General features: G+C 36.2%; 1 protein-coding gene across 3 annotated transcripts in view; it reads right to left on the minus strand.

Moving 5' to 3' along the window:
• LOC135703890 (G-protein coupled receptor Mth2-like) overlaps window positions 1–17,639 on the minus strand; it is a 129,931-nt gene that overhangs the window by 24,854 nt on the left and 87,438 nt on the right. For all 3 annotated transcript variants that reach the window (XM_065225293.1, XM_065225354.1, XM_065225431.1), the window contains exons 4-6: window positions 6,423–6,687; window positions 6,192–6,361; window positions 5,955–6,129 (exon numbers count right to left, since the gene is read on the minus strand). In XM_065225293.1, the coding sequence (XP_065081365.1) occupies window positions 5,955–6,129; window positions 6,192–6,361; window positions 6,423–6,687 (610 nt within the window). The remainder of the gene's footprint in view (window positions 1–5,954; window positions 6,130–6,191; window positions 6,362–6,422; window positions 6,688–17,639) is intronic.

The raw sequence follows: 17,639 nt of genomic DNA on the forward strand, positions 1-17,639 counted from the left end.
TGGAACTTTTGTAGGTTTTGCTATTGTTAACAACTCAAATCCGTATCTCTTCTGCATGACGAACCAGAGCGAAAATAAGCCACTACTGTTTTTCAGTGAATGTATTTTACATTCACTGAAAAACAGTAACAAGTTCTGCCCGAATTATGGGCAAAAGTTGTAGCTAATAACAAAATCTACTATAGCTTTAAAAAACATTTTGCGGAATGCTGTTGATGAAAAAAGTTAGAGGCAAATGAATGTAAATGAATGCATGAAATGAATGCAAATGATTTTCCATGCCTGGTTGTGGGTGCCCCGGGGGATTTGATCAATTGGGGCCATGACCGGAACCATATCAATATTGGTGTCAAACCTCATGGAAGTTTATCAGATTCACTGTCTGCTCTGGTTATCATGGAGCAGGTTCTGGGTGCTCCGGGGGATGTGATCAATTGAGATCATGACCATATCAGTATGGGTGTTAAATTTCATGATTTTGCAAGCCCATGCCAATGAAAATTCGATCGGGTCCACAGCTTGCCCTGGTTACAATGTAGCAGAACTGAGCGCCCCAAGGAAGTGTAAAATTGGAGACAAGACCGGAACCATATCGTGCTGTGAACTACCACAGTATATTACATTGAATCGTCCAGATGCAGTAGCGCCAATAGCAAACTGCGGTGGGTTCCCCAAGTAGCACATGTTGTCACATAAAAGTTGCTGCCACTGTTTTGTGACCAAACTATGTGTCGTAAAATCATTACAGCAACCATGAAGGCAACAGCAATGCAACCATAAAGCGCAAGATGCGAGTTTAAATGTAACCAATTCAATGTTACAAAACTAGTTACACAGCAGTAACGAAATAACAATATTGGATTACATTCAATCATAAATAAGTAAAATTGTAATTTCGGCGATGAATATTGTTTTACAGAGTACTTTTATGGCATAAACATTTTCAACCAATTGATAACATTAGATCGGCAAAAGGGAAAAAAAGACAAAAAGGTTAGGTTAGGTTACACTGTGTCATCATTGCGACCAGATAAGTCGGATTTTATCTCAACATCGTGACAATCTGATGCATGTAGTTACCAATGACCATTATGTGACATTAATGTGTCCTGTTAGTTAGAAGGTCTTGACTTGCTATGTAATTGCATATATTTCATGGTAACCTTTATGTAATCATTGTGTAATATTTTCCTCTTTCACTATTATAAAAAGATGCTACAGGTGCTGCTTGGGTCAAAACTCAGTCATCTATATTGGACGATTCAACTCACTTTTACTAGTAGTAGAGCCATTGAGCCTAAGAACTAGTAGTTGTAGTATTAGTGCCTTTCATCGTAAATAAAAGAACGATTAACATTGTCTTTCTTTCGCTCTTATTATGCTGAAAGGCAAAGTAAAGGCCACTGATTATTAGCAAGTTCTAGACGACCAGGTATGTGAACAGAAGATTCAATTTGGTTACTAAACAAATCAATTTGTTGAAAAACTACTAGGTGCTGCCCATGATGCAATCAGGGATGGAAAATCATTTACATTCATTTCGTGCATTCATTTACATTCATTTGCCTCTAACTTTTTTCATCAACAGAAATCCGTAAAATAGATTTTGATATTAGCTACATCTTTTGTAAACAACTCAAATCTATATCTCTTATGCATCATGAATCAGAGCGATAAGAACCCACCATTTCTTTTCAGTGAAGGTAAATTGCATTCACTGAAAAACAATAACATGTTCTGCCAGCTCTATTTTATCATGCATAAGAGATTCAGATTTAAGTTTTTAAAAAAAGTTGTAGTTAATATCAAAAGCTACAAAAGTTTCATACATCATTTAACGGTATTCTGTTGATGAAAGAAGTTAGAGGAAAATGAATGTAAATGAATGTACGAAATGAATTTAAACGATTTTCCATCCCTGGATGCAATCCATCTTCCCGGGAGGAGACGGAATCTTTCAAGATGACAATTGGCCTCATCCCCTGGGTCTCAATTGACTACATCACTCGGGGCACCCAGAACTTGCCCCAAGATAACCATCGCAGCTCGTGATTCTGAAAATTCTTTTGGAGATATCGAGCTGCAAAATCATGAAGATTGATACCTGTGTTCAGGGATGGAAAATCATTTGCATTCATTTCGTGCATTGATTTACATTCATTTGCCTTTAACTTTTTTCACAAACAGAATTCTGTTAACTAGTGTTTTAAGCTTTTGTAGGTTTTGATATTAGCTACATCTTTTGCAAACAACTCAAATCAGTATCTTTTATGCATGATGAATTAGAACGATAAGAACCCACCATTGTTTTTCAGTGAATGTAAGTTGCATTCACTGAAAGACAATAACATGTTCTGTCAGCTCTAGTTCGTCATGTATAAGAGATTCAGGTTTTAGTTATTAACAAAAGTTGTAGTTAATATCAAAATATACAAAAGCTTCATACAACATTTTACGGTATTCTGTTGATGAAAAAAATTAGAGACAAATGAATGTAAATGAATGCACGAAATGAATGTAAATGATTTTCCATCCCTGCCTGTGTTGACGTTATTCATTACTAGTTGCATTAAATTTCTTTACTTTTCCTGTCGAATGCAATTGGAACCATAAAATTTAGACTTTGAAAAGTTATGATTTGAATTTTGACAAAATTTTGCCTTTCTCATCATTTTGTCTGCCTCCTGACAAGTTTATTTTACGTGATTACAGCAGCCAGTTTGCCTGGCATAACTGATAATATTGTTGTTAATTCTCTCAGCGGGTCAGTACCCAAATAACCAAAAGTTCTGATAAAAGGCTATTTGTGGCTTAAGCAGCTTAGTTGAAGGTGGTCTATATAATTCTAAGCAGCCTCATTTTTTAATCGTTATAAGAACTTGAAAGTTCCGGTACCATTATTTAAGAGCATTCTAATCAGCTTCTGGCGGAACTTGGACGGAACTTTTAGAAAATAAATTAAAAAAGGTTTTTGTCCTCTACACCAATTCTGTATTTAGTTCGCACTTATATGAAAGCTGTTTCTAAAGGCAGGTATTAATTTGAATTGATTTATCAGCATTAGTAGTAGAATTGGAGCTGTTTGAAGAATTAAACCCAGTCCTTCTTCGTTAGAGCCCCAGCACGGACCGCTACGTCATCTGAAATATATTAAAGTGAGCTGTTGTCCCGCCTACTGTTGGAGTTTTCAGCGCCAGCTGGCTGACTTGACTACGAAACATAACATGATGAATTTTAAATTGGTGTTTGCCCGCATGGTATTCCAACACATTTGTGGCGCAGTGGTTAGCATTCGTAGATTGCATTCCGAATACACGGGTTCGAATCCAGGAAATTACTTTTTATTTTTTTTTATGTTTGGAAAGAATGTTGATTCACTGCATACATATAAGAACTATTATTTATTCGGACCACTGATCATTTCATATTTTAAACATTAAATTTTGTTACTAATAAAGACTTGTGCGGATTGCTTCATGTGGCTTGAAAGTTCTGTCGGAACTTTATTCGAACTTTATATACCTTGAAAGTTCTATCGGAACTATATTTGAACTTTATGGAACTTGGAAGTTCTGTCGGAACTTTATTCGAACTTTATGGAACTTGGAAGTTTGGTCGGAACTTTATTTGAACTTTATGGAATTTGAAAGTTCTTTATTCGAACTTTATGGAACTTGAAAGTTCTGTCGGAACTTTATTTGAACTTTATGGAACTTGAAGGTTCGGTCGGAACTTTATTTGAACTTTATGGAACTTGAAGGTTCGGTCGGAACTTTATTTGGACTTTAAGGAACTTGCAAGTGATTTTAATCGTTGAATGCGTAATTTTTGGTTACTTGGGTTACTTGCCTCCTTTAAAATTTCATTCACGAATTCAAAATCAGGTGATCAGAATCGTCTCGTAAAATTGTCTATTTTGCCCAGAACATACACCGTATGAAAAAATCATGTTAATTTCTGCGATATATAGCGCACACCCTATTATCGCATAAATCAACAATGTTGTATGCAAGCTTGTCGCTGTTTATGCGAAATATAGATCAAAATTAAACGAGTGGAGATTTTATGCAAATATCAAAACTTCAATCAATTCTGAAATGGACTTCAAGTCTCCGCGTACATCGTACGGGTTAGGCAAAAGATGTGCGTCTATCTTCAAAAATTGTCGCATTAATGGCTCTTCGCTCATTTTCAACTTCTATTCAATTTTCATACTGCCGTACTCTAACGGAACTATCCATCTACTCTCTTCTAAAAAAAAATAATAATAATAATAAATTATCACACTAAAGCTTCATGTTAGCATTTCCAACCAACTCTGAAAATCGCTAACTTCGCGTATGAAGTAACATAAAAACACTTTGAAGTTAATCATGTTGTTTAGTGCAGTGCAGTGCATTGTAGTGTAGAGCAGAGTTAATTACCCACTGGCTGTTATGTATATCTTAACATAAGACACATTGTCTATTGTTGTACTATAACAAAAACATGAGAGGCATTTCTTAAACTGTTGTGGTAGTTTCAAATGGTTTTCCTAATATCAATATAAAGTTATTAATAAAATTTCGTAGGCCATAATTAGAAACATGTCTCAAAATGACGTGCCAATAGTTAAAAAGCACAAATGAAATTATCAGGTTTTTTTATTACCACCGCAGTGTAGATTTTCGTCAGAGCAATAATATGGCAAGATCATGGCGCCTAGAAATCGAAAAATATGACAATTTCACTGTACCTTTTGTTTGATAAAGAGCAATAAATGTTTTAAATTTGTGATATTAGTTTCTCATTACTGTTGTATATTATTGCTGAATGAATGAGCTATTTGCTTGATAGGAAAAAGGGAGGGGCTAGGCTGACATTACACCCTTTAACCCTAGTAATCGATAATGACGACTGGGTTTGAGGAAATCGTTTATTTCATGGAAACAGTGATACAATTATCAGTTTTTATTTAAAAAATGCACAATTGGAAAAGTATTTATTAAAGCAGATTCGTTGAGGGTTATTTCCTATCGATTGGTATATTTGGATTTGAATTTCATCTATAAATGACAAAGTTATAAGCCTTCAAAACCTAACACCTTTTCGTGACGGTCCCGGTACCTTCCCATAAGACGTAGTCTACGTCAAACGTATTTACCTTTCAGAGGACAGCACATTGAAAGATATGTTTTCACGTGCTATTGCCAGTTATCACTGTTCTAAATTAGTGCTAGAGTGGAATACAGCAGGTGATGTCGATTTGAAAGTTTTCATTAAAAGATAACTTGCACGTATTTAAACGCTCCAAAATGATAAATGATGTAAGCCAAACAGATGATTGACGCCTCAAATGTAAGTGATTTTATTCAGCATTCAAATGAGATAGACCAATAAATTAAACATTTTGGTTATCTTGAAAACACACCACGAGTGATTCTCCTGGTTTTTGAGCAGAAAAAAATTATGTTATTTCAAGTTCCGTACACTAAAACTTTGAAACGTGTTGATCAATGATGAAGACTTTTGCACCACCTACTCTACTATTTTAAAATGCTGCTGCTGCATTCAGAAATTAGAACGGATTAAAGCAAAGTTTGTTTGAGTTAGCGGATGCATAGACTCTTAAAGAAAAATATATTTTGCGCCACCAGGCACAAATAATGGATTTCCATAAGAGTCCCAAAAGACACACTTGCCGTGACTAGCAAATCAACACACCCTTCAAAGACGGATCGTACAAAGCTCTTGAGCGTTACCATCCGAAGACAGCAAGCAGTTCACTCTAATCAGCTATCTAACAGCTATGCAAATTTATGTGGGCACACCTGCCGCAACATGTCACCATCTGATTAATCATCCCCAGAGCCTATAATGTGTCACGTTTTCCGCTACCGCAACTGCGGAGAACCTTAGGAACTTTCCGTATGAGTTTCCATTATCTGCCCTTTCATTGTACGTTTCGCACTTACCTATCTCGATCGTTGTCCAGCTTTGAGTGGCGCTTGGAATCTCCACGCCTCACCATGGAAGTTTCCCGTTGGATTTTGATGATTCGCGTCGCGGTAATTACGAAAAAGACTACATTGGCAAGCACCAGCAGCAACAGCGGCAGGTACAGGTAGAAAAATTCCACATATTTGTCTTCTGTAAAACGAAAGAAAGTGCATTGAAAATCCATGGCCTTTTGGAAGAAAGAGAAACATTACCTGCTACTAGACAGCGCGTAACACCTATGCTAGGCCTATAGCTCAAGGGAAGCAGTTCGGTGTTATCGATAATTAGAGCAATTGATGTCAGAAGCAGCGGACAGCCCCAAGCATACAACGAGTACAGGGCAAACTTTTTTCGCTCGGTACTTTTGGCACCACGGACTCCCCTGTAAAGAGTAGACCAGATTCGAACAGTGAAACATTGCAAACATTTCAAAACTCACGCACCTGAAAGTCCAGTAGATGTCGAAGGACATCACGTTCAGCCAGAAGAAGCTAACCATGAACCAAAAATACACCATATATCCGAGAAACATGCACGGCAAGGACTTTCCCTCAAAAATGGCCATCTGAACCAACGACAGAACCGTGTAGCCAACGGCCAATCCCAGAACGTAGCACATCAGCGATTTTCCGTGCATATTTCGCAGCTCCGGAATGCAGGCATAAACGAAGAACGTGACCAGCAGGAACGGAACCGACAGAAGCATTCCTAACGGGGACCGAAAGTAAATGGGAGCGATAAATAACATACAATTTAGATACTAATCATCATAGTGATAACGCGCCAAAACTAGCGACCGACGACGACGACGACGACAGCGTGGGCGGTGGCACTAGCAGGTTTGCGCCCGTTTTGGATTTCCATCATTTTTTTTTTTTGGTTTTTGGGGAACGCCCTGATGGCGCCATATAGCATGCTGTGCATTGGCCGTGTTGTTTCGACTAATTGGCTTATCAGCATGACCTATTGATGATGTGGATTACAGACGGTTTGATGGTTCACCTAATGGTTGAGTAAACAGTGGCAATTCGATAGGTTTTCAATATTGGCTGTTAACCGGCGATTATTTCCTTTGCGCAAGGATCGTCATCTATTTTGGGAGGAAGGTCGATTATGCCACACATTTGAATTGGTCCTGCGGCGATAAGGAACACTGGACTGCTGGACATTTGACTGCACGATGAACGCAATCACAAAATTTAGGGCTAACGTCAAGTGGAAACTATGTTATGGAAGTAACCACATTTTAATCCATTGGTAATGCAGAAGTAGTTGAGTACATCATCTTCAATGCCACGACACCATGATTCTAATACCATGGAATGTATTGCCATTGTCGCATATTAATCGTAATTAATCAATCAACTCATTAAAAACTCTGTTCGGTTGGACTCACTAAGAACCATCACACTCAGTTTGTGCGAATTTTACCCACGCTCTCGCTCTCTTTTCTGATCATACTATCATTGGAACATTTTTTGAAAATTCAGTCCGAACCGTAAACACTAGGTCCACAATCAGTGTTGCCACATTTTTCCTATTTAAATCTGTATTTTCACGGTAAAAAATCTATTTAATCTGTATCTGGCTGACAAAAATCTGTAACATAATCTGTATAGATTCTTTAATATGATCTTAGTGCGGATTTTCGTAACCTTCCTTTTCAAAGTTCAGAAAGAATTTGTCCAAAGCTTAGAATCTTGCTTTCTAAAGAGTTAATCTATATAAATTTCTCCAAATTCTAAATTAGTGATTTGTATCTTTTCTAAAAATACTAAAATTCAAGTACCAGTAGCGAGAAACAAACCTGCTAATTTTTTAATGAAGTAACAATCACATTTCCTTAAAACTTGAATTTTTATGTCCAAGACTACGAACATTTTATCTAATCATTTGTATTTTTTCAACTGAGCATTTTGAGAAAATTAAAAAAAAATAATTTTAATGTTCAATGTTTCATTTACTCAAATTCTTCTTATAAAATCAAATTTGTTAGATGGAAATGATTTGAATTCGCTTGTTGTTGCTCGAACCATTATATCTAACTGTACTCAGTATTGATTGTCAGTAAACACCGTATGATTTTGCCATGTTCCTATCATTCCTATAATCAAAAGGTAGCCATATTGATTTCCAATGGCATAGAGAATAGGTCCAGCAGTGAGCATTTGTCGTCTCTTCCATTCTCTCCCTGTTCTTATGTAGCGACGAGTGTAACGTTAACTCGTCCTTACTTCAGAACTGCGGGAGAACGAAAGAGACGACTCATTTGGTTTTCTAGTCCACGCGGAGAAAAAAAAATAAAGGGTTGTGTCCTATACACGACCGCAGTATGACGTAGAACCACGCAAAATTGATGTATGTCATGCATTTTTGACTATTATACTTTATCTTAAATTTTTCAAATATTTCAATGTTTCGGTTATGGTTCTCTTTTTTTTTTTCCTTGATTTGTTTTGCATGTATAACTTTTCCAAGTTCCTCATTTCCTCATTGTGATAGGTGGTCACGCCATGATCCACCTTGATCCGCTGACTTGCTCCTACTTGCTGCAGGACCAAGTGCCACGCCGTCCGAAGCAGTAATGAGCAGAGGCATAACAGCAGCGCTGTTTTATATATTTTCAGGTTCAAGCAGAACGATGTACAACCAAATGGTACTCGATTATGACGACTGGGTTAGGGAAAATAGTTTATTTCATGAATACAGAGATAAAATTATCATTTGTACATTTGTCTAATGTTTTTTGTGGAAATATGACAAAAATATTTATTTCAGCAGATTTGTTATGTAATATCCTATCGATTGGCGTATTTGGATTTAATTTTCATCTATAAATGACAAAGTTACAAGCATTCAAAACCTAACACTATTTCACCGCACATATTTTTTGATTTGCACCCCAGTATAGTCGACAAAGACGTAGTTCTACGTCAAAATACTACCCAAAATTTGAGTTCTTTTTACTTAATATTGAGTTCAGCCTCTCACTTGCACTCTTTATTGTTCGAATCTTTTATTTTCAAATTTCCGTGAATGAAACTTAATTTTGGGAAGAATATACTTAAAAGTAAGTATTGTTTTGCTGGTGTTAAATGGAAACTACTTCATCTAGATAGAGCTGGAATAACGACGCGTGATATTGGAACAAAATATCATGCTTGATATTGAATTTACAAGCTCCTTTGATGTCGCGAGACTATTCACAACGTGCAAAACTCAAACGGAGAGTTGACAAGACACAAAAATCATTCCGTTGCACATCGTTTTCTTAGAAAGAGAAAGTATAGCATGCTATCTCTTTTTACTGTTCACCCATGGCAGACACGAAGTGACTGCTGCCAGCCGTTATGGAAGTTTCAGTTGCGTTCGGGTTTAAAGCAAGGCGCCATGATACGACGAAGTAGCGCGGCTCCCTATTGGAAGCTAAATAGTATAAAAGTTACGCTAAATCGCAACTCCCCGTGCCGACGCAAAGGTCGGTAAAAAGGGAGAGAGTACAGACTAAGTATAAAAATGATTTATACCTGCCATAGTATAAAATCAAAATATGCTTGCAATGCATACATACGGTTTATTCGAGGGAATGTATTTTCTGCTTCTTTTTCGTTTAATGCTTAATATAATTGTTTTCAAATCAAAATTAATGTTTTAATTAAAGCAAAAGCATACCATAAATTATCATTATCGAAACCCAGGTTTATCATTACCCGCCGTTTTGATCTTTGATAAGCGGCTAAAACTTGGGTCCACTGGAATTGTTATATGCAACGCTTTGGCCGTTAAGTCGAACAGATAGAAGAAATTACTGTGCATCAGCAGTTTATCGGCTAATCGATACAGGGTTGCCATTGATGGCATGCTCTGATTCCACTTCCGGCAGGCTTATATGCTTCTTTCGATCAATGAGCGGACGATGTTTGTAGAACCATTTGAGAACGTTATCACCTTCAACGTGAACTGAAAAACGACTACGAGTGCCATCGTGTTTGACATTGTCACATTCTTTAATTAATCGAAACTTACTCAAAATTCTGGACTTTTCTGAAGTTTTCGCAGTGGATCCGCAATCAAAATCTAGAAGCATCCCTGAAGTTCCGAGAAGAATCATTCGAGCGAAGGCTGAAGAAGCTTCCAAGGGAAGTCGAAATAAGTTTCCGAGAGGAATCGTAAATAGAAAATTCCAGAAGAAAGTTGGAAGAAAATCCATGAATTTGAATAATGTTTAAAAAGTATTTCCCGATTCCCCCGATATTACCAGAAAGAGCCATCGACTGTTTATCCATTCACGGAATGCAAACGATGAGGAAATTGAAACTCTAATCGAAAGAGTATCCATACGACATTTTTTTGAAGATGATTTTTTTTTTAGAATTGTAAAGACACAAGTCTCACACAATAATTTCCTCTGAAATTCTTAGCGCAGGCAGGCAATAATCATTTTGATTATTTAAAAAAGATATCGGTATAAATCGGTATCACACCTCAAAAATCGGTATTCTGAGGAACCTTATCTGTATATCGGTATCTAGTTCGGAAATCGGTATAAGTACCGATAAATCGGTATATCTGGCAACGCTGTTGGGAGCTTAGGTGTGGAAAGATTTATTATGTATTAATTTCTCCGTACATAGAGACATTTTAAAATTGCATAGAAAGATTCAAAGCTGCATCTAAAATCTCTTGTACTTGGACGTGGAGTTCAAAACATAAGTAAGCGGATGAATTATTTTACAGAGATCTTCGTCTCAGTGTTGAATCATTTACTTTTAACAAGATATCGTGAAAATCTGGAAAGCTCAAAGAATATTAATAACATTAACTTTTCAAAATTATTGGCGCCCTCAAAGCTATGAAGCGCCCCCTTTTGGTAGGCGGGCCCCTCAAATGAAGAGGGCTGCGCACGCCAGTGGTTAATTGTGACAGACTAGAAGACTAAATTTTGACAACCGTGGCGGAGTTCTGTTTGGAAACCGATCCATCAATAACACCGAGATTTTCGAACATTGAATCTGTCACTTTTGAATTGTCACTTTTAACCACGAGTTAAATTTAACTCGGCAATTGGGTTACAGCCTTAGTGTTTTAAGAGCACTTACACAGTTATAAATTGAGATCTTTCTCGCTTGTACCATTTTTACATTAATTTTATAAATCATACTATATGCCCAGAAAAATCGAAAAAAATTCCAACCCGAAAATTCCTAGACCGAACCGGGAATCGAACGCAGCCACCCCCAGCAAGATCTTGCTTTGTAGCTGCACCTCTACCGACTGTGCTTAGGGAAGCCCCAGTGAAACTTATCAATATGAAAACAGTGGTATATGCTACTACCAACGGTTGTAAGCTGGAAGGTGTGGATTCTTAAGCAATAATTCCTATAACGATCATACGGCAAGATAAAGAGCACAGAAGTAAATATTTTGGTACCCACGAAAATCGACCACCTTTGCTCAGTAGCTAACGATAAGAAGTTTCCAAGAACTCGTCAAAACTCATGACAAACAAAATTGTTCAAACAAATAACAGGAAGCTACAAATGCCTCATATGTTGCCGCCACAATAGGATACTGAACCAACTGAGGCAGAGCCAAGCAGCCGTTATGTATCGATAGTCGTTTATCGGCTGAATCTTTTAAGCGAATGTGGGTGCCATTACCACGCTCCAATAATAGCTTACTTGTATCGATTTCGAATGGAAAACTTATTTGCACATTAATGACACTTTTTGAGCCATTAACACACGCGTTTCTGTTTTAATGCTTCCTCACCGACAATTAAATAATAACGTCCAACGTCCAATAAAACGGCTATTTAAAGAAACCGCACTGGACGATCAGAACTCCCAAAGTCGTAAACACTTGCTAATAAATATACAATCTTCCACCACCCGTAAAACAGTGTTGATAGCTCTCGCATAGGTGGGGGTAAAATAGGCACGTACTTGTTTCGTCAGGTTAATATTAAATATCTTGGCAGTGGCTTCATAAAACCGTCGATTTAGGCGAAAATCATACCCAACATCAGCAGTTCCATTTCAAACGACGAATTTTTTTTTTTTTAATTTTTTGATCGACCTTCTACGATTGTTTTGAAACTTTGCACAGTTGTTTGTTATTGTCCAACATGCCATTTTACATATTTCAATCAATCAATAGAAAAACATATATCTTGCGAACGATTTGTTTGATTGAGATGGTGTCTTCGAAGAAGTTGCGGACAAGTACTGTGCCTTTCAAGAAAAAATACACCTTGTAAAATTTTTTTTTTGCAAAACAAATAAAAATTATCAACAAAAATAAAGTTACTCAAATTGCATATTTTTTATATTTATTTTGTAGCTTAGATAAAGAAATACCTATTGACATTGAGTATTTGCTGGGCAAATCATACATAAAAAAGTTATGAATTATTTAAAAAATAAGTATTTTCCAAAATACTACCGATAGTTATCGAATATCTTTGATATTGTGTTAATTTTAAAACACCTTAAATTTACAACAAAAAAGCTCGAAATGCTTGAATTGCCCAAAGTTGTTATTTTCGAGATCCTCGTAGGTTAAAATTCACTTGTCGCATAATTTGAGTAATTTTCACTCTTTTGAGATGTTATTCGTGAGTGTTCAATCTTAAAAGTATTTTTAACAAAAAGCCAAATTAATTTCCTTAAACTTTGCTGTTCACAGTTTTTAAATCATACGCATGAGTTAAGATATAATTAATTATGGGTAAGAGACGATATTGGAAAAATGTATTTTTCTGTTTGGCTCCATATACGGCTAGCTAGTTTAGCTAATTAATTATATCTTAACTCATGCGTATGATTAAAAAACTGTGAACAGCAAAGTTTGAGGAAATTAATTGGGCTTTTTGTTAAAAATATTTTCAATGTGTTTTGAAATAAAATTCAGCATGAGACATTTTTATTGTATTACACTCAATTCTGTAAAGCGATTTTTTCGTCTCTATTTTTAATCATGTAATCTCAAATTGCTACCAAGTGTAATGCAACATGTTTCAAAACATAAAAAACCAAGAATAATATGATGGAATTAAAACATGTGTACCCATCCTGTATAAGGGCAAAATAAAATATAAAATAGCGTAAAAGCATAATTGAGTGTTATTTAATTACAATTTAATTACCAATAATCATAGCCTACTTAGATGCCACGCTTGTATTTGCGTCGAATCATTTTCTTTTTTTTTTTCATTAGACTTGATATAAAAAAGATAATTTTGCACTAGCTTTCGAAAGATTCCGAAACATAGGGATGCGATTTTTTAAAAGCTGATAAAGATTCCTTTAGAAAATGCCAAATTGGAAGAAAAAAATTATCTGTTTTTAAACATCATCAGAAAGAGCTTTGTTTTCTGAGCACAACGATATTTTTTCGATCCCACAGACTTTTATCTCAAGTTTTAAATCAAGATTTAATGCAAGATAATAACTTCACTGTTTGACACTCAACTATCAAATTAACAGCTCGCTCCCATACAATGTCCCACCGAGGGGCGCTAAGATGGTGATTTTTGCGAATGTAATCGCTCTATTTAAAATTGTTAGAAGACACGGTTTTTCGAAGGTGCCATCAACGCCAATTGAATTAGAGTGTGAGCACCGAAATTACGATTCGCCTTGATATGAGTGGTCCCTTTCGGTCCCCCGTTGTTTGGATGGAAGATGGACTTTGACGTCAAACTCCGTCATCCGTTTGATCGGTCTTTGTCATGAAGCAGGATCTAAACTCCATTGATGATGATGATATTAAACTTCTTTCGGTTGCTCTGCTACAGTCAACACTCCATAACTCAATGATCCCTTCAATGTCAATGTTCATTTATTTTAGATTTTATTAGATCATGAAGTTTCCATTTTGGATCTTGTATTTATTTAAAAATGGTGTCGTTGACATTTTCAACAAATTGTAGCACGAAAACGTCACTTCTGAACAAAATGACGGGATTAGTTGAAATAGCGATGCCAGTGGTGTAGTGGTAAGCGGGAGTGCCTTTCACTCCAAAGGGCCTGGATTCAATCCCAGTCAGCGTCGACGGGATTTCTTGGGTCCATGAGTTGATTTATCGATAGGTAGGACAGGTGTGGGAGCTACCTCCCTGGCGTATTCAGTACGGAATACAACCCTAAGATTCTAATAAGTTTCTTCAGTTTTCCTGAAGCGATCTTGTTTTCCGTGCAGAGTACCAATGCTACCGACGCCAGGGAGGTAGCTCCCACACCTAGACCGACCCATCAACTCATGAACCGGAGACCAACGGCTTTACTTTTCCTCAGATATGTTATGCCTTAGAACATCCCGGCGGTGCCGACTGGGATTGAACCCAGGTCTGCTGGGGTGTGAGGTAATCGCGCTTACCACTACACCACCGGTGCCGCTGTCTGAAGCTCTTTGATATTCATTCAATTTCTAGAAATTTCCCTTAAATCAATCGAACTGCCCTTAACCTGTCGGTTCTTTTCTGAAAGAACTTAAAATTGCCCGTAGTTCTGGACATTGTTGAACTTTCGAAAATTCCCTAAAAAAACTTCCTGTAAATTCTTAACAATTTCAAGAAGTTCTTATTCTTTAAGGTTTTTTCTAATTTTAATGAAACTACCGATAATTTATCAAAATTTTCCTGAAGTTCTCGCGACTTCATTTAAAATACCGCAATTTTTCTGACGAACCTCAGACTTTAGAGATTTATGGACTTAATTATTGGAGAATCTGCAAAGCTCCTGCATTTCTTTCAGAACTTAATTGAACGGTTCTTAAGTTTTCGAATTTTTCCAGTTCCAGAAAATATGCTTGCAGTCAATCAAAATGTCACTGGTCTTCATCTTAGTTCACGTGCTCTTCCTGAAATTTATTTAACAGCCTGTATTTTTTGGAATTTACGCTTAAATATCTCAAATTTCTGAACTTTTCTGTAACTCTTGAAACTTACTTCAAGTGTTTAAAAAATCTCTGAATGGTTCGGGTATTCTGTAAAATCCTTGCCGTAACGCTGAAGTTTTCAAAATTGCTCTAATAAGCTTCTACTTTCTTGATTTTTGCTGGACTTCCCAAATTTTCTCTGAGCTCTAAAAAATAGTATAATTTTCTAGAAATTATTCAATGCGGTCTGAAATTCCTCGTTGCAAAATTGATCTAGTAGGCAAAAGACGGCTAACAACTAAAAAAAAAAAAACACAATACACTGTGAACACACCCACAGTACACCCCTAAACGCTGGTTTTTTTTTTTTTTTTTAACTCTTTATTTGTTCCAAATTCAAAATAAATTACATTTCATTTTAACCTAGGTGCTTCAGTTACTGCAGTAACTTACCAGCCTTAATTGTTATGATATATATCTAAGTGTTTTTACATTGTTCATGTCTTGGCAATTCAGTATTTTAAACAGGTTTTTTAACCTGCATGTCAGTATAACAATTGATATCTTAAAACTAAACACTAAAACTAAATCTTATCTAAGTATAAAGGGAATTAATCGTTGCAATTGAGGATTGCAACGATTTTTGCCTGAAATTATTAATTATTTTGTTGGACATTTGTGCTAAAGTCTCAACATTCGAAATTCTATGTACTTCGGTTGTATTGTACCAGGGAGGCAACTTCAAAATCATTTTCAGAATTTTGTTCTGAATCCTTTGAAGTGCTTTTTTCCTGGTAGTGCAGCAACTAGACCATATTGGTACAGCGTAAAGCATGGCCGGTCTAAAAACTTGTTTAAATATTAGAAGTTTATTCGTCAGGCAAAGTTTGGATTTCCTGTTTATAAGAGGATACAAACATTTAATATATTTGTTACATTTGGCTTGAATGCCCTCAATGTGATCTTTAAAAGTTAATTTTTGGTCAAGTATTAATCCAAGATATTTCACTTGGTTTGACCAGGAAATTGGAACTCCGTTCATAGTGACTATGTGACTACTACTAGGTTTCAAAAACGAAGCTCTAGGCTTATGTGGAAATATTATAAGTTGAGTTTTGGAAGCGTTGGGAGAAATCTTCCATTTTTGTAAATAAGAAGAGAAAATATCTAAACTTTTCTGCAGTCTGCTGCAAATAACACGAAGACTTCTTCCTTTAGCGGAAATGCCTGTGTCATCAGCGAACAAAGATTTGTGGCAACCCTGAGGCAAATCAGGGAGGTCCGAAGTGAAAATGTTATACAATATAGGCCCAAGAATGCTACCCTGAGGAACTCCTGCCCTAACAGGTAGTCGATTAGATTTGGAATTTTGATAATTTACTTGAAGAGTTCTGTCAGTTAAATAATTTTGAACTAATTTCATAATATAAAGTGGAAAATTAAACTTTTTCAATTTAGCAATCAAACCTTCATGCCAAACACTGTCGAATGCTTTTTCTATGTCTAGAAGAGCAACTCCAGTTGAGTGGCCTTCAGATTTGTTTGAACGAATTAAATTGTTAACTCTTAAGAGTTGATGAGAAGTTGAATGCCCATGGCGAAATCCAAACTGCTCATCTGCAAAAATTGAGTTCGTATTGATGTGAAGCATCATTCTATTCAAAATTATCTTTTCAAAAAGTTTACTTATTGAAGAAAGCAAACTTATTGGACGGTAGCTAGAAGCTTCAGCTGGATTTTTATCCGGCTTCAAAATTGGAACAACTTTTGCATTTTTCCATTTATCAGGAAAGTATGCCAAATGGAAACATCTGTTAAATAATTTTACCAAGAAAGACAAGGTACTCTCTGGGAGTTTTTTGATGAGGATATAGAAAATTCCATCATCACCTGGAGCTTTCATATTTTGAAAATTTTTAGTTATAGACCTTACTTCGTCCAAATCAGTCCCCCAGGAATCATCAAAAATATTTTCCCGAGAGAAAATATTCAGAAAATCCCGAGCAACCTGATTCTCAATAGGACTAGTAAGACCCAAACTGAAATTATGGGAACTCTCGAATTGCTTAGCAAGTTTCTGAGCTTTTTCCAAATTTGTGATCAAAATTTTACCACCTTCTTTAAGCGCTGGAATAGGCTTTTGAGGTTTTTTCAAAATTTTTGTGAGTTTCCAAAAGGGTTTGGAACTCGGGTCTAATTTAGAAATATTATTTTCAAAAGTTTTGTTCCTCAGGGCAGAGAATCGCTTTTTAATTTGTTTTTGCAAATCCCGCCAGATAACTTTCATGGCAGGATCGCGTGTTCTTTGATATTGTCTCCTACGGACATTTTTAAGACGGATCAAGAGCTGAAGATCATCGTCTATTATAATTGAATCGAATTTAACCTCGCATTTTGGTACTGAGGCAGCTCTTGCTTCAACTATAGAAGTAGTCAGAGATTCAAGAGCATAATTAATTTCATCTTTGGTTTGCAAAGGAATGTTAGGATCGAAGTTATATTCCATAAATGTTCGATATTGCTCCCAATCAGCCCTATGGTAATTGAAAGTAGAGCTGTTGGGATTACAAATTATTTCTTGGGATATTTCAAAAGTTACTGGAAGGTGATCAGAACCGAAGTCAGCATGGGTAACCAATTGGCTACAAAGTTGACATGAATCAGTTAAGACCAAATCAATAGTGGAGGGATTTCTTGCAGAAGAAAAGCATGTTGGGCTGTTTGGATATTGAATAGTGTAATAACCTGCAGAACAATCATCAAACAGAATATTACCATTG

This window comes from Ochlerotatus camptorhynchus, unplaced genomic scaffold (assembly GCF_037179485.1).
Source record: "Ochlerotatus camptorhynchus isolate MF236.1 unplaced genomic scaffold, CSIRO-AGI_Acam_v1.1 ptg000002l, whole genome shotgun sequence".
NCBI classification, from domain to species: Eukaryota; Metazoa; Arthropoda; class Insecta; order Diptera; family Culicidae; genus Ochlerotatus; species Ochlerotatus camptorhynchus.